This window comes from Nyctereutes procyonoides, unplaced genomic scaffold (genome assembly GCF_905146905.1).
Source record: "Nyctereutes procyonoides isolate TBG_1078 unplaced genomic scaffold, NYPRO_anot_genome, whole genome shotgun sequence".
NCBI lineage: Eukaryota > Metazoa > Chordata > Mammalia > Carnivora > Canidae > Nyctereutes > Nyctereutes procyonoides.
The window spans coordinates 52,566,261-52,586,976 of NW_026575047.1; the positions used below are offsets into that span (position 1 = coordinate 52,566,261).

Sequence of the window (20,716 nt, forward strand, 5' to 3'; positions counted from 1 at the left end):
CAAGAACTTAGTCTATATTAGCAAAATTTTGCACTGCAGAATAATGTGTATTCTCTTGTTAAATGTAATGCTCTATAAATATCAATTATGTCATTTTGAAGTCTTGTGCAAGTTTTCTATATCTTTACTGATTTTTCATCTACTTATTCTGCAAATTATGGTAAATAAGATGATGAAATATCTAATTATACTTTGGATTTGTCCATTTCTCCTTACATTTCTATCCACTCTTGCTTTATATATTTTAAAGCTCTGCTGTGATGTACATTGATGTTTGTGTTTGTTTTGTATATTCTTGGTAAATTATGTCCTTTATTATTGTAAAATTATCCTCTCTATCTCTGATAATATTTTTTACTCTGAAATTTAATTTATCTGATAGCCACTCCTGATTTCTTTGCCCTGGCATTAGAATAATGTTATCTTTTTTGGTCTGTTTTTCACCTTTTATGCCTTCTTTCAACTTTTATTTTTAACTCATTTATGTCTGCACTTTAATGGGTTTCTTATAGGAAGTACATGGTTGAGTCTTGCTTTTTTGTCCATTTTGACTATCTCTGCCTTTTGATTGGGAGTGTTTATGCCATTTACATTTAGTGTGATGATTGATAAAACATATCAAAACCCAAACAGGGTTTCAATATATCACCTTGATATTTGTTTTCTATTTGTTCCATTTTTCCTTTGTTCCTGTGTTCTTCTTCTGTCTTTTGGATTGAGTATTTTTATTATTTAATTTTATCTCCTTTGTTGCCTTATTAGCTATAACTCTTTGTTTTCGTTTTCTTTTTTTTTAAGATTTTATTTATTTATTCATAGACACACAGAGAGAGAGGCAGAAACACAGGCAGAGGAAGAAGCAGGCTCCATGCACAGAGCCTGATGTGGGACTCAATCCCGGGTCCCCAGGATCACACCCCAGGCTGCAGGCGGTGCCCAACCACTGTGCCACCGGAGCTGCCCAACTCTTCGTTTTCTTATTTTAGTGGTTGCTTAAGGGTTTATAGTATGTATCTTTAACTTATCACAGTTTAACTTAAAGTCATATTATGCCATTTTATGGATAGTATAAAAACTTTATAATAGTGTAGTTCCATTCTCCCTCTCCTGAACTTTGTGCCATCATTCTCCTACATTTTACCTACGTTATAAACTCTATCACCTATGGTTACCATTTTCATATTAAAAAATTAAATATTTTTAAAACAAAAAAGTCTTCTATTTATTCGCATATATATCATTTATGCTGCTCTTTATTCCTTTATGCAGTTTCAGGTTCACATCTAGGACCATTCTCTTTGTCTACCTATGACTTCTTTTAAAACTCTTATAGTGTGTCTGTTGGTGATAAATTCTTTCTGCTTTAATAGTCCAAAAAAAGTCCTTATTTTGCTTTTGTCTTTGAAGTATATTTTCATTAGGTATAGGATTCTAGTTTGACAATTTTCCTTCAGTACTTATATATGTTCCTCCATTGTCTTCTGGCTTGCTTTGTTTCCAAAAAGAAGTTGCTAACACATTCAACTAAATGCAATGTATTTTTTTTCTGTATGCTTTTTAAAAAAGATTTTTAAAATTTATTTATAAGAGACACACAGAGAGAGGTAGAGACATAGGCAGAGGGAGAAGCAGGCTTCCTGTGGGGAGCCCAATGTGGGACTTGATCCCAGGACCCTGGGATCTTGCCCTGAGCCAAAGGCAGACATTCAACCACTAAGCCACCCAGATGCCCCTTTTTCTATATGCTTTTAGGATTTTCTCTTTATCTCTGATTTTAAGCAATTTGATTATGATGTGACTTTGTGTAGTTTTCTTTGTTTGGGGGGGATTTACTGTCTTCCTTAGATCTATGGACTTATAATTTTCATCAGTTTTGGAAATTAGGGCCATTATTTCTTCAAATATTTTTTCTGTCTCTTATCCCCACTTCACTCTGCTATCATCTCCCTCTCAAGTGTAGATTACATGTGGATTTTTAGTCTCTTCAAGTTGTTCTGTGGTTCATTGGTACTATATTCTCTGCTTAGCATGTTCCATCTTTCCTCTACCACCTTGAACATATGGAATGTGACTATAATAACTGTTGTCTGGTTTTATCATCATGGTCATTTCTGGGTTTGTTTATATTGATTTTTCTCTTCATTGTGGGTTATATTTTCTTGCATGTTTGATAAGTTTTTAGATGATTCCAGACATTGTGAATTTTACCATATTGGGTAATGAATGTTTTTCTACTTATATAAATATTCTTAAACTTTGTTTTTGTATGCAGTTAAGTTACTTGGAAACAGTTTGATATTTTTTGAGATTTGCTTTAAGCTTTGCTAGGCTGCTCCTGAGCAATTTGGGCCCCTCTATCAAGGCAATATCCTTTTGAGTACTCTACCCAATTCCCATGAATCACAAGGTTTTCTATTCTGGCTGGTAACAATATGAACTATTCCCAGCCCTGAGTAAGTTCCAGAGTTGGTCTTTCTGCCTTTTGGGGTCCCTAGCCTCATGTCATTTCTCCACATGCATCCACTTAACAGTACTCACCTAAAGATTCCTGGAGGTCTTTGAAGATCTTCAAAGCTCTCTATCTCCTGTAGTTCTCTCTTCTTCAGTATCTTCCCAGTAAACTCTAGCTGCTTTGACCTTGCCAGGCTTACAGCCTTGTCTCTTCAACTCTGAGAGGCAGGTCCACCCTGAGTTCCTCTTCCCTGTGCTGAGAGCTGCAAACTCTCTCCAGTCAGTACTCTGGGCCAACCTGGGTGTTGACTTCTTTTGTTTCCCCTTTCTCATTATCATCCCCAATGTTGCCTGATGTCTAATGTCTAAAGGTCAGTTTCATCTATGTTTTCAGATTTTTGTTGCTTCAAGAGAGTGGACAAAGCTTGTTCCTGTTACACTATTATCAGCTAAAACAGATGTACAGTAATCTTGTTTGATGGATAAATTTATTTCTGATGTTTCAATGATTATTTTTAAGCTTTCTTCTTTGGTCATTGCATTTTTTTTTCTTTTCCAGTTTCATTTTTCTTTCTGTTTTTGCTTGTCTTCTTTCCTGTTACAGGATTTCCCCACATGTTGAGTGATCCTTGCTTGCTTGCAATAATATTTTGCATATGTGAGGAGGATATGGAATCTGACTGACAGGGCTTGCCAAGTACTAGGATTCACAATGGGTAACCTGGTTGAGGTATTTTATCAAGGAGGACCCAGTTATCAATATCTGAAGATCTTACCTTTTTTCCTGCTCAGAGTCCCTAAAGGAAAAAAAAATCTCCATTTTTCTGCATTTTTTGTATCATGTAGGTTACCAGTGTTTCTGGAGTAGAGGCAAGTAAGGGAACTGAGAAGTCTCAGCCTTCGGTATGTAGACTCTGTCCTAACCTCTCCTTTTTAATTTTAGTAGCTACCTTCTTAGGTGTTTCTGAGTCTAGAATCTCCATAGTTTAGCTTCTCATAGTAGAAAGCTCTGATCTGCTGGGAAGGGAGAGCAGTGATGACTTGAATACACAGGGTGAGGGAGGGGATCCTGGGAAGTCTATCTGCTTCTTGTATAGATTTTCAACCAATTTTCCTCATTTGTCAATCCCTCCCTTGAGACTTAACCTACACTTACAACTCCTGAGTTCTCTTCAGTTTCTGATTTTCCCAGAGCTAATGTAGGCTTCCCCTTTCTTGGATCTATTAACAGTTACCACTCATCCAGCTGCTCCCCATTTTCTGATTATGCGGATGCAAAATTGCCCCTAAATCTCTCTAAAGATAATAACTATATTTGTCAAGTTGTCTCTGTTTCCTGTTTTTTTTTCCTATGGGGCCAGATATTATGTTCAATATTCTTGGTCTTTTTATTACAAATGGCTGACTTTCCCATGGGTCTGATTATCCTCAGTCTTCTGTTCATATTTTAGGATGGAGAACCGTATTTATGGTAGCTGGCATGTTGTGTCTCTTCAACAGGCCATACTCTTGAGTTAATGAAAGGCTTGAGTGGAGGCAGCCTATGTGGGGATGGCCCTGTGCATCAGTAGACTTTGCTTTAGAGTTCACAAATAGCATTTTGGTGCTCTCAGGACCATCTCTGGATATTAGAATAGAAAGCACCAATACCTACACTAAGCACCATGGATCTCCCTGGTCACATGTCTTTAGGAAGAGGCTTCTGCTTTGTTAATTTTTCAGTTTGCCTAGGGATAAATATCTGATTGTCAGTCTCACCCTGTGAGGGGTCTGGGGAAGAGGCTGATTGACACAACTGTTTTGTTAACAAACCTTTAATTAAACATCCTGTTTGATTTTTTTTTTTTCCTTTCACTTTTCAGCTGTGATTCTACAGCTTCTCCATGTTCCATTTGGGAGGGTTGGCTACTGCTTTGAGCCTACTACCATATTCTCTGAGCACTCATGCTTGGCTCTGTCCCACTGGTTTTCTGTGCTCTCCATCTCCCGGTATCCATTTTAATGTCTTGTTTACCTATAAACCCTTCTTCAACCCCCCTTCCTGCTTTAGGAGATTATTTCATTTTTGTATCTCTTTATTGGGATTTGGAAGAAAAAAGAAAAATCCATGTGTAAAATCCATCATCTTAAATCGGAAGTCTGTTTTCCTCTAGTATTATGAGCCCTTAAGCTTCCACAGAATAAACACATAATTGCTTTTTCCTTAACCCAGAAAAATGTCTGAGTTGGAGTCAGTGAACCTTCCAAGTTCTTGAGCCAACCAGGGCAATGTGTTTGTGATGCACAGATTTTATGTCCACCAAATTTTGGGGGTACTATAGTCACTTGGGATAGATCTGAAGCCAGACTTGCTGTAACAAGATCTGTGACTCACAAGGATTACAAAATGCTGAATGATGGCAATGTAGACCCCATAAGGAAACTGAAGCTGCATCTTGGAATCTGAGTTAGAGACTGAACAGATTGGTCCTTGGATGATTCTATCCCACAAATAATACATTATCTGTGCTGGAGGGGGATTGTTGCAGTATCTATCTAAGGCACCTGTTGCTCAGATGTATGCAGCTCTAACCCATCATCCTGGTGCTGTGGTTTCAGATGCCAGAGACTCCCCACAGGTGATGTATCACACAACAAGGGAATGGTCCCTGGAGGTAATAAAAGATCTGCAAGAAAACTCTTAATAATTACTGTAGGAAAAAATAGATTCCCTCTCCCTCCTATCAACTAGGAGAGAATATAGATACTCACTTTGCTTCTCCCAGATCATCTCCTGCTCTCATATAATATGCTTAAATATAAGTAAGAGTAATTCTTCAATCAACTCTCAATTAAAAAAAAATCCTTATTCCCTGAATATCTCTAAACCTCCACAGATTTAAAGATGAATAAGCATTAAAATGTCACAATCCCCTAGACTTAGTGCTTTTAAATCTCCTGTTTCACAACTGCTGAGATGTAATTTAAAGTGCAAAAATATCTGTCAGGAAGGATATTAAACAACTCCACACCTTCAGCTGTTCTGTCTTCAGCTATTTACAGATATGTTTCAAAAACATACCATTTAAATATGAACAGCAACTTCCTGTTAAACTTTGGATGTAGCAACCAGCAAGAAATATGGCCCCTGGTGGCAAGGGAGGAAAAAATAGTTTCTGTATACAAAGCCCTAACATAATAAACAAGCAGAAGCACTTCCTGATAAATAGCGCCAAGCAAACATTCATATCCTTGCCTCTGCTGTATTCAAAATATTTTTACTAGACCAAGTGCAAAGTATTATTATCATTAATATTAAGTTTATCCTTTTGGGAACTGATCCAGGCTCCAGTTCTGCCAGAAGGTCTGGTAGGAGCCAAAGGTATGAACGTTTATCATGGCAGTTACTCTGGTTTTAATTCTCTTCATATAAATGTTGCAGAGCTATGGATGGGTATTAACATTACTGTGCTTGATGAAACCCACGCCCAACAGCCTCCAGCCCCTGCAGCAACCACCACACAAAATCATCAAAACGGAAATTCCCAGGCAGTAAACAGAACGCAGATCCAATGACAGTGTCTGAAGGCAGCACCAGGAAGCAAGGCAAGGACAATGGCAAAGACATCTGGGTCCCCTCTAGCCACCACCAGGGGAACCTGGATAGGGCAGGAACTTAAACACCCAGGATCCAGGACCCTAAGGAAAACATTCATTTGTGTTCTCTTTGTTCACCAAAGCAAAATGCAGATCTGGTTGTGCTCTTTATTTAAACCAAACACAAAACACTTTTTTATTGGTATGTTACATATATGCAGACAAGTGTACACATATGTGCAGTTTGATGCACATTCAGGAACTGAATCCAGCCCTGGAAACAGCACCCAGATTGAGACACAGAACATGAGCAGCCCGCAAGGAGGCTCGTATCTTCCTCTGGCCCCCTACAGTCACCACCTGTCCCTGCTCCAGGGGTGACCACTCTCTGGGCATCCTTTTTTACATTTATTCCTAAATGGGTACTGGTGTTCCCAGAAATTAGATAAATAAATTAAGTGCATCGTTGAGCCAGTGTATTGGAATTGAGGACACAAAGCCCATACATGACAGGGAATCATGTCCTCAAGGATCTCTTTCAGCATTCTCCCAGGATAGGTGAAGGCTTTGTGATGGGGGAAGGAAAAGAGTGAGGGGGGATGGAGGGAAGCTACTCAAACGGAGAGGTGTGGGAAAGGCAGAGCCCAAAGGATGTCAAGTCCTCGAGAGAAAGTAGGTCTGGTCAGATGGGCCTGATAGGGTGAGGGGACACCAGGTAGAGGGGCAGCCTCAGAGTTTCGTGTCTCAATAGTCTGCCACCAACCACTTGGCTCAGCAAGCAGCTGGACAGCAAATGTGTCTTGCTTGGACATCACCATACAACCCTGATGAGCTATAACTATGGTCCATTGCTCCTGCTGACCCCAGACTGTGAGCAACTCCCTGGGAAGGCCACAGTTCTGTCCTTGGGAAACTTAAAGTTGGGAAGACAAACAGGTGATGTGGTCAACAACACCCCATGCAGGGTGAGGTGTGTGTGATGGGCAGGCAGAGAGCCCACTACAAGGACTTGTTCATCTGTGTATTACTATAACTATTCAACACGTTTCCTGAGTGAACCAATACATGAATGAATGAATGATTGAATGAACAGAACACCTCCCATCTTGCCTGAACCAGAAGCAAGTCGGACAGCAGGCTGGGTTGACCTGCAAAAGAGTAGCCAATCTGAGGACCAGGAAGCCTGAGTAACCCTCTCATGGGGCCAGCTGAACTGTAGACAGTGATCATGGAGAAGCTCTGGTCAAGGTGAGGCTCTGAGGCTCCTGGAACTACCAGGGACTTCGGCTACCAGAGGATCCAATTAATGCTGGCTTAAGCAAGAAAGACATTTTGTTAATTCACACACATGTGCATAACAAGAATTCAGGAGGTAAGTAGTTCCTAGGTGTGCTTAGTTCCCAGCAAGGTCATTGAGGATCTTTCCTCCATCTTCCCACTCTGTCCCCTCAGCTGTTGATGTCCCAGGAATGACACGATCTTTATCATGTCATCAATTGCTCCTTGACTCTAATCAGGGAGGGAAAAGCAAGTATCTCGCTATTTCTCAAGGGCCAAATATGATCACCTGACCTACAGGGAGGCTGAGAAAGGGAAGATCTGGTCAACTGTCAAAAGCCACCAGATCTTTGGGGGTGCAAGGGACATGATCAGATTCTGTTGGCACATCTGAGAGCCTCTGGGCACTGCCTCAGTGCCTCCAAGTGTCAGTGTGGCCCATTCAGTGAAGAACACAGGAGCACAAGGGCCAGGACTGCTGTGTGTCCTTGAGCAGATCACCTGAGATTTTGACCTCCTCTCCGTTCCACCAGTGCAGCCGGACAGCAGATCCAGTAAACCCTTCCCAGTCATGAAAATCAAGGCTCCATATTTCTGTTTCTTCTTCCTGGATGAGATGCCTCAGTGGAACTGGTTTAGCTTGTTCCCAAATGACAAGCTCATGAAAAAATTTTTTCTAGGAACATAGCTCCTGTGTTGGAGATAGCATTGCTGCATATTCTGGAAATTATGTTAGTTATCTATAACACATGACAAAGAACAATGTAGTACAAAGATTGTTGTACTGTGAGTTGAATTCTGTCCCTGTAAAAGATATGTTGAAGTCCTAACCCCCATTACCTGTGAACGTGACCTTACTTGGAAGTAGGGTCTTTGCAGATGTGATCAAGTTAAGATGAAGACATACTGAAACGGGGTGGGGGTGGGGGGCTAATCTGACACAACTGGTGTCCTTACAAGAAGAGAAGACAGACACACTCAGGAAAAAGACCAGGTGACAGTGGAGAGAGAGATTCAAGTACTGCAGGTGCAAGTCAGCAAACACCTGGAGCCACCAGAAGCTGGAAGAAGGAAGGCTGGATTCTCTCCAGAGGCTTCAGAAGGAATGTGGCCCTGCTGACACCTTGACTTTGGACTTCTAGCCTTGGGACTATGAGACAGCACATTTCTATTATTTTAAGCCACGCAGTTTGTGGTATTTTGTTTCAGCACCCCTCAGAAACTAACACAGATAATAATATTTAAATATCCAGGCCTCAGCAGGACACTGAGGGGTTTGTCTGTATCCTTCTCTATATTCTAGGAAACAAGTAGGAGAGCAATGCAATAGAATTTGTCTTTGCCCCAGGCCAACTTCACCAGCAACCCTCAGGGAGAGGTAGTAAGTTGTAGGGAATTAAGAGCCTGGACTCTAGAGCCTGAATTCAAATACTTCTCTGTCCTGTACTGGCTATGTGACCTTGGGCAAGTCACTTAACTCCTCTGTGCCTCAATAGCCTCATCTATAGAAAAAATAAAATTGGGTTCCAATGAGGAGTAAATGAGTTCATGTGTAAAAGTCTAGAATGGTATCTGGCACACAGTAAGCACTTGCTAAGAACAAAAGTTGTCATGTCCTAGATGTCTTATCTGTCCCCTTGTTTACAGCATACCTATAGTGGGTCACTTAATGGACTGCTTCAAAACAAAAATGGGTAGACACAGGGTTGGAAAGACCAAGCCAGTATCTGGAGTCATAGCAAGGTCAGGAGTCAAAGCTAGACAAGAAAAGCCAAGAACAAAGTGTGTACAGAGTAAGAACAGGACACACAATGTACTAGAAATGCCAGGGGACAGGCTAGAAAGTAGGATCTGGAGGTGGGAAAAGATGGATCTCAGCAGCCAGCTCCCTGGCAAAGGGTAAAACAGGGGGCCTTTTTCCTCTTGGCAGTTCTTGGTGGACCTTTCTTAAGTTTGGGCTTAAGAAAACCCCAAACAATGGACAGTGAGGGGGTTGCTGCCTACTAGGTGCCTGTGCAGGACATGGCATCATTAATCCCATCAAACTGGGAAGTGGGCACTGGTGGGGTAGGGAAACTTGTCCAGAGTCAGTTTCATGGCTATGAGCCACCAGGAATGTGAGTGCCTGGCAATGGCTGGCTGCCTCTTCTTGCTGGTGCCATCAGACCTGCGTTAGGCTACTAGGAGCAACCCTGCTGTCTTGCTTCTGCGCTCAGCTAGACAAGGCCCAGGGCCACCCAGCTGCACACTAGTCACAGCTGAGCAGAAAGCTCCCATGGGTCTGAGGAATACCCAGCTTGCTCCTCTCAGGGCATCTGAAGCTGTACCCAGGCACACTTTCCTGCCCTGAACAAGCAAGAGAAGGCAAATGTACCTTTGGCCAAGAGTGTAAATTTGAGAAGTGAAACAAACAACATCTAATTTGTCAAGATACACATAGCCTCGTGGTGTTTACAGTAAGACAAACAGGCCCAGAAAAATCCCTCGCAATCTCTTACTGCGCAAGGAAACAAAAACTTGTGTAAATATCTTTGGAAGCAAATGGTAAAAGATAAAAACAAAATAGAGCACAAAACTGTTCAGAGGCAATGGGGCAGCCAAGCCCCTCTAGGGGACTCTGGACCAATAGCTGTCTGTGACACAGTTCTGGAGTTCTTGGCCTTGTTTCTGTCCTTGAAAACAACTCATTTATTCACCATCATGACTCTCGGTAATATGCTTTATCTTTACTTCTTCATTTGTCATCTTCAATCTCCTCTCATTCTGCACTATGAAAAAGATGAGAATTTCATTCATTTCACCTAACCCCACCTCCTCCAAATCATGAATTTTAGTTTTTATATTTACGACACTGACAGCTCTAAATGTAGTGTTGACCACATATTGCTTTCTCATCCACTCTAGACATATTGAGCGTTCCCCATCTCTCCTCTCCTGCTTCCCGCTCCCCTTCCATCAGATGGGTTCTCCTTTTACAATATCAAAAATTTACAATATTCTACTTGACAACCATAATTAAGTTTTCTGTTCTTTGTTAAGTTTTAGCTACGTGTTAAAACAAGTAAATGACATTTGCTTTTTTATAACTCTGTAAGTGCTATTCCTAGCAGGCAAGTTGTTTCCTTCTCTATAGGCCTGATGGCTTTCCCTGGCCACACAAAGGAGAATGATTTGAGCATCAAGGTCAAATGGATTCTTTGTCTTAGTGCATTCATTCATCTTGCTCAAGATCCTGACACATTTAGTTGTTCATTATTAAACTGTCCCTTTGTAGACAACTTTATGGTTTTTTCCTAAATATTCTAATTGCTTTTCTTTTTTCTTATTGACAAAGAATACCTGCCTCCCAATTCTCAAGCTTTTCAATCCTGCCATCTGTGTTATTTGTCCACAGACACAGCTCCAAAGTTGTCATTCTATATTCCCATCTGTACTGCCAGAGCTGGAGGTCTGTTAGCTATATTTCCCAGGAAGGTTTTGGCAGTGAAAGGTACTAGAGGCTGGATGGGAGAAAGCATTTCCCCTGCTCTGTTCTGCTGGCAGCAACTGTATGTGATTGGTAGTAGGTGTGGCAATAGTGGTGGAGCTGTGGGTTCCAGCCAGAGGGCTAGCTCCTGGCTTCCAGATGAGTGGCAGTAGTACTCACAAGCTCTAGATAACCCCACTTTCCATTTCAGGCCTATGCCTACTGATCTTTGGGTGTTAGGGACTGAATTATGTCTCCCCAAAATTTAAAGCTCTAACCTCCAATGTGACTGTATTTGGAGATGGAATCTTTAAAAAGGTAATTAAGGGTAAATGAGGTCATAAGAATGGAGACCTTATCCAATATGACTGTTGTCCCAATAAGAAGAGGTGGAGACACCAGCAATCTCTCTCTCTGCACAAATGCATAAAGAAAAGTCCTTGTGAGGACTCACTGAGAAGATGGCTGTCTGCAAGCCAGGAAGAGGGTTCTCACCAGACCTGCCAACACCTTGATCTTGGATTTCCAGCCTCCAGAACTCTGAGAAAATACTGGTTAAGCCACCCAATCTGTGGACTTTCTTTTATGTAGACCAAGCAAACTAAAACATGGGATAATATCAATTTCCCATTTTTATTCCTTTACCTTTCAATATTTTTACTTTACTTTTTAGTTTTTGAAGTTTCTACTGACATTTCTCCCAACTCATTAATTCTCCCTGGCCATGTTCAGTCTATTGATGAGACCATAAAAGGCATTTTTCATTTCTGTTGTGGTGTTTTTTATTTCCAGCATTTTTTTTTTGATTCTTAGAGTTCTCATCCCTTTGCTTATATTACCAATCTATACTTGCATGGTGTCCACTTCTTCCATTAGAACCTTTGCCATATTAATCATAGTAGTTTTAAATTCTTTATCTGATAATTCCAAAATCTCTGCCATATCTGAGTCTGATTCCGAGGCTTGCTCAGCCTCTTTAAATTCTAGTTTTTTCTGTCTTTTAGTATGCCTTGTAATTATTTGTTGCAAGCTAGACATGATGTATGGGATAAAAGGAAGTGAGATAGATAGGCCTTTACTGTGAGATTTTATGTTTATCTGGTTAGCAGTTTTTAGGTTGTGTTTATCTTGCTGTAGCTGTAGGGGTCAGAGGCTAAAATTTCTCCTGGTGTTTTATTCTCTCTTGTTGTCTTTGGGCCTCCCTGGAGACTTCTTAAATAAATTCTGAGATGTGCAATTCTTTCAATTGTTTTGCTTGGTTATTATCCTGGCTCCCTGCTGATGTGGTGGTGAGGTGTAGAAGAGGGGAAACATCCCATAGTCCTATGATTAAGTTTTAGTCTTTTAGGAAGTGTCTGTCCCCTGGTTGTGACCTTCACAAGTACCTCTAAGTTCCTCCACCCCCTTAGATGAAAGAGAAAGGGCCAAGGGATTGGAATTGGGTATTTCCCTCGCCCCATATTGGTTAGGCTCTGGTAAAACACCAGTTGGTTAGGCTCTAGTAAAATAGTTTCTCTTGAGGGCAGCCTTTGTCAAGAAGAACAGAATGCAGGGGCACCTGGGTGGTCAGTTGGTTAGCATCTGCCTTCGGTTCAAGTCATGATCCCAGGGTCCTGGGATCTAGCCCAGTGTTGGGCTCCCTGCTCATTGGGGAGCCTGCTTCTTCCTCTGCCATTCCTCCCACTTGTGCTCTCTCTCTCTCTCTCTCTCTCTCTCTCTCTCTCTCTCTCTCTGTGTGTGTGTGTGTGTGTGTGACAAATAAATAAATTCTTAAGAAGAAGAGGAAGAAGAAGAACAGAATGCTCTGGGAAGATCTCAAAATGGTTACTTTCCCAAGTGTCCTGCTAAAAACATAAGGGAATTTTTCTGATATTCTCTGTGAGAACGTGTAAAGTACCTTGGAGATAAGACTCATAAATGTGTGGGGCCCTCCCTAAGACCAGGACTCTTAAAGTTTTTAACTCTCAAATTCATCCACATGGAATCTCCAGCAATTCATCAGTGACAGTTTAGGTTTTTCTAGCTGGGTACTGGCTCCATGGAGGTTTTCACTCCCGGCTGTCTGCTCCAATAAACTGTGATTCCCTGTACCTGCCTGTCTGTTTCTCCACTATTTGTTTGGCAGTGATTTGCCTGTGGCCTCAATACTCCTATAGATCTAAGAGCTGTTGATTTTTCAGTTTAGCTTTTTTCTTGTTGTAAAGATGGAAGTGATGACTTTCAACCTCCTTATGTGCCAGACTAGAAACCATAAGTTGCTTGCAATACTTTTTAGAATAATTCCCAGATCATAAACCCCCTCTGTTTGAAATATCTAGAGGAGTGTCTGTTTTCCTGACTGGATCCTGACCCACATGCTATCCTACTGCACTGACTCTACCTGGCTGGAGAGATACATGTTAGAGCCTCCTGGACTCAGGCTCAAATCTGGACCCCATATTCCCAAGGCCTGCTGCATCCTTGTCACCTGGGGACTTCTATTTACTGGGCTTTTGGGATAGAGCTTCTGCTTCTTGGGTCCTGTGTCTTCCATTGTGGTTTTTCTCTGTTTTGTTGGAGTACTTCCTCAAGAAACTCTGTAAGAAAATGTTGCAGAATTTGACTCCTTAGCCTCCTGAAAAATTTGTTGGTCTTAATATCTTAAAAAAATTGTTTCACTGGGTATAGAATTTAATGTTCGAAATATTTTCCCTCATACCTTTGAAGGCCTTGCTCCATTGTCTTCTAGAACCCTCTCCCCCTGAGGAGGTCTGATTTTTAATTCCTTAAAGGCAGTCCATCTTTATTATTTTTCCTCCCTGGATGCTTTTAGCATCTTTTTTATTCTTAGTATTCTCAAGTTTCTTAGTAGAGATGGTGTCTAAATATGGACATTTTATCAAGCAACTGATAGGCCCTTTCAGTCTGAAGATTTCCACCTCTTGCCTTTGAGAAAGTATTTTCTATTCTGAAATGATTTCCTTTTCCTCAGTGTCCTCTGCTTGCTCTGAATTCCAATTGTCACAGTCAAATATTGGACATCTTGGCCTGATCTGCTACTCCTTTTTTTCTCTCTCTCCCTCGTGTTTTCAGCTTCTTTCTTATTTTTGTCCTATAATCTGGGAAGCTTCCCAATTTTATTGAAAGTTTTATTTAAAGAATCATATCCTTAATTTCTAAGATTTCTTCTTTACTATGTAATTATTTTTTTCCACAACATCCAGTTTCTGTTTTACAGGTTCAATAACTTCTTATATCTCTCTGAGGATATTAAAATTTTCAGGAATTATCTTCTGATCCCTGGGTTATTTATTTTCCCTATGGGGTTGGTTGTTTTGCTTGCTAATGTACCTATTTCCCTTTCATGCTGCTGGTCTTCTTATGTGTCTGGTGATCCTTGATCTTTCTTTTATATTTGAGAATGAAGCTCCAAGCTGATTCTTCTGGGTGCCTGGTGTGTGGTTCCCTTGGGGCTGTAGTTGATCTGTACCCCACTGAGGCCTCTTTCTTGCCTGGGGCAAGTGACAAGGAGCTTTGCATAAGTAGATAGAGCTTTTTGACTAGAAACTTTGCTCTGGGATGAGCATTTGGGTAGATGGCTAGTATACGCTAAATGAGGAAGGCCTTATTCTAGCCCAGTGGTTCTCCACCATGGCTGGACTTGGTAAATTAAAAAAAAAAAAAAAATCCTAATGCCTAGACCACATGCAGAATCCATTAAATCAGAATCCTGGGATGGGGGTGGGGGGTTGGAACCCAGGCATCAGCATTTAAAAAAGTTTCCCAGGATTCTAATAGACAACCTACATTGAGAAGCTCTATCTCTGATCTGTGATTCTCAACAGAGTCTCCTGGAGAGTTGTTAAACAGGAATGAATGGGCCCCAATGGAAAGAGTTTCCTATTCAGAAGTTCTGGGATGGGCCTGAGAATTTGCATTTCTAATTAGTTCCCAGGTGATGCTGCTGCTGGTGGTGGTGGAAGAACATATTCCAAGTTGCACAGCTTTAGAGCTAATCAGCCCACACTGGAAATCTAGTTCTTGGGAAGGTTGTTCAAGTTTCTAAAACAGAGCCCTTTTTTTGACCTGGGGTCATAATTGCCCTGTGCTTGGAGAGGGTGGGGAGGTTGATTGACTTAGCAGCTTCATAAACAGATTTCCAATTAGTCCTGCCCTTTCCAGCACTTCTCTTCCCCACCCTCCCAAGCCTGCCAGCTTGCTATCTGTGCCCCTTTGGGGTTCAGGGGGGGTTGGGGCCCACCCGCCCCCAGCCTCCATCTGACAGTGATCTGGACTGAGGGCTCTGCTTTTCTTCCTCCTCCGTCCATACCCCTCCGTTGGCTCTCCAGCATGCAGAATCATGTGTTCCAATCTTTTGACTGCTAATGACCCTGCGTCTAGGCCAGGCTTCGCGGAACCCCGCTCATCTTCTACCACTAATCCCCCTGTGCATACTGGATGCTTTTCCGCTTCCCCAGACTAGGCTGTTTCCCAGCTTGCAAGCACGGCTGTAGCTGCAGCGCACGTATGCAGCTGGCTGCTCGTGTCCAGGCCCCGCGCTTCCCAGACAGGGCCTAAGGCAATGTCTTAGAGCACAAGAGACAGTAATATCATTTTCTCCCTTTAGAAATGAGGACCCTGAGACGCGGAGAGGCCACACAGCTGGTAGCCCCGGATTCCCCGTAGGCTTCTGCTCCGCTGTGCGCCGCACCTGGGCGCTTAGAAGGATGCTCCTCCCCAAGGAAGCGGCCCCGGGGCGCAGGTGGCGCCCCAGCTGGCCGAAGCGAGAACTGCGACTTGGCCACCGCGACCCAGTCTCCCTGTTGACAAAAAGGTACTTGTTTTTTAAAAAGGTGTATATATATATATATATATATATATATATATATATATATATATATATAAAAGAACACCTCTTTTGGAAATTAAAGTGAATTGAAGTTCGTTTTATTCTGAGCGCTTGCCATAGCTCTTGAGATCAACTAAAGTGAATTTAAATTAGTTTAGCTTTGAGAAAATCTCAGTAGCTTTTAGGATCTGCATAATTGTCTTGGGATCTCACAAAACTAGTTAGAAATCTCTGGCCCAGGAACGCCTGGGTGGCTCAGTGGTTGAGCATCTGCCTTTAGCTCAGGTCATGATCCCAGAGTCCTGGGATCGAGTCCTGCATCAGGCTTCCCGCAGGACCCTGCTTCTCCTTCTGCCTGTGTCTCTGCCTCTCTCTCTGTGTGTGTCTCTCATGAATAAATAAAATCGTAAAAAAAAAAAAAAATCTCTGGCCCAAGCTGGAGGAAGATAATCCTCCATCTTTCCTTTTTCCATCCTCCACCTGAGGTCTTCCTTAGGCTCCTTTCCTTGCGGGGAGGCAGACCTCAGCTAGGGGGGTAGATGCAAGACCCAGTGGTCCTGCCCCTTCCTTTGGACAAGGGAGGCCATTGGCTTTCCTGCCTGTTTCTACAGAGCTTCATCCCGACCCCCCAACCAAGGAATGTGGAAACTGCAGGAACTCATTGCCTTGCGCCACCCATCCCCTACTCCCGTAGTGCCAATTTGGGGCTATATCCACAGAAGTTTTCACAGCTGAGTCCAGGTAAAGTTGTGGTTTGAAGAAGAATGTTCCAAAGTCTGTGGTTATGACCAAATGCCACACGAAGACAGGAACACCCAGCACAATCCCTACTTCCAAGCTCTCCCTCCACCCCGTGCTCTAGGTCCACCGACCCAAGGTCAGCCTGGCTCACCCAATCTCCTTGTGGGGAGGCCTCTGAGCTTCTCCAGCTGTGGGGCCCACAATCACACAGCCCTCCCTGTTTGGTTCATCTGCCATCTGAGCTTTTAATCCTTTTTGCTGAGCTCATAATCAGCCTCTGGAAGAAAACTGCCAGGTGGCATACAAACCCTCACATGCATGAAGAGGGCCAACAGGGAGCATGGCTGAGAAGTGCATGGTATGCACAGCGGCTGCGAGTCTGTAAGCCACGGGGCACGCGGGCACGGATGCACACACAGCGTGCCCACACCACACCCAGGCACGACAGGGTTGGAGAGGGTACTGTGGGGTGTGCCCTGGCTGTCCACATCTGCCCAGGACTCTCCCTGGAAGGGCAAACTGCTCTCCGGGGAGCCTCTGCACCCCATGCTCTAGAACCAGCCAAGTCCCTTGGTGTTCCTGCAGAGGGGAGAGGCAAGCCATGCCCATGGTTTAGCCCTCTTCACTGAGAGAGAGGGAATGAAAGAGAGAAAGGAGAGAGAGAGAGAGAGCACAAGCAGAGCAAAGAAAAGGTCCAGAGAAGTGTTTGACATTTCACTGTACTGGGTAAGCAGGGAGGCAAGAGCAGCTTGAGCCCAACAGTCGCTCAGGGACAGAACAGCAGTTACTTAAATATTTAAAGCAGATACCCTGTGAGCGGCTGTGGAGGCGGTTCTCTGTTAATATTTAACTCAGGCTGGGCAGTCCCTGGGAAAACAACTGTTTACAGGAGAGATTAGCAAACATCCCAGATTGCTCAAAGCTGCCGGGAGACTTTAAGGGACAGGCAGCTGCCGGTGCTTCTAGATTGTAGCAACTCCTGATGCTGGGCCTGTTCCCACCTTAGGGCCAGTGGGGTCAGGAGGTTCATGACCATCCCTGGGGTTTGGTGAAAACTGTAAACACGCATGCTGGGGTTGGCTGCCTTGCTCCAGAATCGTGGTGTGCAGGAAACCCAGGCCTGCAGCTGGGCCAGGGTGGTGGCTCTGGGTGAGCAGGGCAGCCCTGTGCTGGGGCAGCTGCAGCCTGAAGCCCCTGGCTAGGTTGTGGCTCTGGCCCCACACACCATCCCAGAAGGACTCCTCAGGACTCCTCGCAGACACCACGTGACAGCCAGGGGCAGGTGCTCACAAGTGGAGAGGATCTCGCTTGTGGAAAGAATCAGAGGCTGGCTTAAAAGGCCTCCAGCTCACACTTTAGCCTTCAGGGACACCAGATTGGACTGTTTCCCAGAGATGACAGCTAGCCTATTATCAGGGACAGTAGGACAGGAGTCTTTTTCATGTGCCAGGCCTCCATGAATCTATCTTTGCCTCATCTGGATAAATGAGGCCAGGAGTGAAGGATAATCTACTAACCTCAAGCCTTATTCCCACTGGGTTTATTTTCCCACTTTTTGTTCTTTCCCAACACCCTCCCCCATGGGTCTCTGGAGCCCCTGTACATGGTTCACTCTTGGGTTCAACTGGATGTGAAATTCCAGTTCAGGACCAAGGACTACTACCATCTTGAATTCTGATGTTGGTCTCCAGCATGTCGTGGTGGACACCATGTGTAAGGGAAATAAGCACAGTCCCTATTTCATCATCCAGGGCATCGATTGTGAAGTTGCCCAATCATAAACCCACAACCTTGGGCACCTCCTGGCATGTCCTGCCCAAACCACAGTTGGCCTTGACCCACAGACAACTCTCCAAACAGTTGTTTACACACCTGGCCATTTATTTTAAAGAATGAATGCAGAATAGTGTCTAACTCTGGCAAATATGTATAAGAATTGGGGCCCTGCACATTAATCCTTGTTAAAACAACTTATTTTATTAGAGCCAATGTTTAAGTAAATAGTTGGCCCTGGGTTTCACAGCAAAAAAACATTTTTTTTTTTTTTTTGCAAAAAAACATTTTTATATCCTAAGAACAATTGGCACAAGGCTAAGATATTGGGAGAATCTTTTTGTGTTCACAGAAATCTGTAGAAACACTCGAAGGGGATAAAGCAAATCAGAACACTGACACACTCAGTAATTACTCTATCTCAGCAAAAGAGAGGCCTACAATGGTCTAGAAACACATAAGGTCACTAAGTGGTCATTTGATCGTTCTTGTGGATGATTTTTATTTGATAGTTGCCCAGCACCAGGAGAGCCTTCTCACTTTTGAGGAATCAGCCATTTGGTGGGAGGCAAGACCCTGCTTCTTTCTATAGAAACCTGAAAGGCCAGAAGCATGCTTCCAGTGACCCCATGCCCCGGCCCCTGGAAGGGAAGCCATATCCAGAAGATCCCCCAGCAGTGCCCTTGGCCACGGGAGCAGCAGCATGCTTGGCACCACAAGCCCCAGAGAGAGACTTGGACAAACCGTGTGGTCACCCAGCACCTCTGGGTTCCTCACCGTTTTCCCAAAGTGATTTTCCAACTACCCAATCTCTTTTTAATAAGCGAATCTCCCGATGATCACCCAGAGTTGTTTTGCAGCCAGCACACTCACGGTTCAATCCTATATTGCTGTTGGAAGAGGATGGCGCTCATGTCCTGGCAGCACTCTTAGTCAAAACTACCAGGGCCTGCTTGGTATAATGCTCACCTCATCTCTTTGCCTGTGGGGACACAACATGGTCTGCAGCTCTTCCCACCCCCTCCCACCTGGGCATTCTGATGGACCCACTCCTTACAAAAACTGCACCCATCCATTAGAATTTGACAGCATGCTCATGCCAGTAGGGTGGCACCCCTGCCTGTCCGTCACAGTGGATTGGAAAGGGGATGGCAAACCTGGAGGGGCTATAGTGAACTTCTGTTTTAGCCGCTATATGCAAAAGGCTTTTCTAAAGGCTGAGTCAGGGCCAGAGGGCCAGGCTGCACAGCTCCCACAGCAATAGTCCTGATGCTTAGTTGAGTGGCTAAGTGTACACATGGTTATGCAGGGAGACTCTGTCCCCGGCCAAGCTCGAGGACGCCATTGGCTGAGATTAAGCCCCCATCACCAGGTAGAATCAAGGTTTAAAATATAAACCAAGTTCAGGTGTTGAAAACAGCAAAAGTGGGAATTCCTATGCTCCTGAGTTTGGGAGTGAGATTTATCCAACTGGATTTGTGATGTCATCCACTTGGGCTTCCAGAATGGAAAACATCCTGTCATTTTCTTAGGTCGATAGAGGTCTCTTAATTTTTGATTCCCATCGCCATTCTCACTCACTTCACCAGTAGCGTGTGAAGCACCTACTGTGTGCAAGCCCAGCTGTGAGCCCCCCAGCCAGCGGAGAGCCACCCAGGTGCTATTTTTTATTTTTTATTGTGGTAAAATATATCTAACATAAAATTTGCCATCTTAACCATTTTTAAGTGTAAAGTTCAATGGCATTAAATACATTTATGTTGTTGTGCCATCATCACCACTATCCATCTCCAGAACTTTCTTGTCTTCCCAAGCTGAAAGTCAGTCCTCATTGACCACTAACTCCCCATACCCGCCTTCCCCAGCTCCTGGCCACCACCAGCCTACTTTCTCGTCTGACTACATAAGCACCTCACGTAAGTGGGATCCAGTACACGTCCTTTTGCCACTGGCTTATTTGACTCAGCATCATGATCCCAAGTTTCACCTGTGTTGTAGCAAGTGTCAGAATTTCCCTCCTTGTTAGTGCTGAATAACATCCCATTGTATGGCTAGACCACATTTTGGCCATCCACTCACCTGTTGACACACACATTATTCTGTATTTCTATTTTATTTAAGAAATGTTACTCTGTTGGCCTTGTTTGGTTTCCTTTGACTCTGTACCTCATCCTTACAATTAATTCCTGTTCTGTGTGCACATCTAGGCTTTGCTTCTAACAGGGGCCCAGCACTCTGGAAAACTGTGTGGAGGTTCCTCAAAGAGTTAAAAATAGACCTGCCCTACGACCCAGCAATTGCACTGTTAGGGATTTACCCCAAAGATTCAGATGCAATGAAACGCCGGGACACCTGCACCCCGATGTTTCTAGCAGCCATGTCCACAATAGCCAAACTGTGGAAGGAGCCTCGGTGCCCATCGAAAGATGAATGGATAAAGAAGATGTGGTTTATGTATACAATGGAATATTACTCAGCCATTAGAAACGACAAATACCCACCATTTGCTTCAACGTGGATGGAACTGGAGGGTATTATGCTGAGTGAAGTAAGTCAATTGGAGAAGGACAAACAGGGTATGTTCTCATTCATTTGGGGAATAT

At 43.5% G+C, this 20,716-nt stretch overlaps 1 protein-coding gene across 1 annotated transcript in view; it reads left to right on the plus strand.

Moving 5' to 3' along the window:
- LOC129510211 (translation initiation factor IF-2-like) overlaps positions 1-20,470 on the plus strand; it is a 46,840-nt gene extending 26,370 nt beyond the window's left edge. The window contains exons 2-3 of the mRNA XM_055326187.1: positions 15,378-15,584; positions 20,321-20,470. Of these exons, the coding sequence (XP_055182162.1) occupies positions 15,378-15,584; positions 20,321-20,333 (220 nt within the window). The 3' untranslated portion in view covers positions 20,334-20,470. The remainder of the gene's footprint in view (positions 1-15,377; positions 15,585-20,320) is intronic.
- The last annotated feature ends 246 nt before the right edge of the window (positions 20,471-20,716 follow it).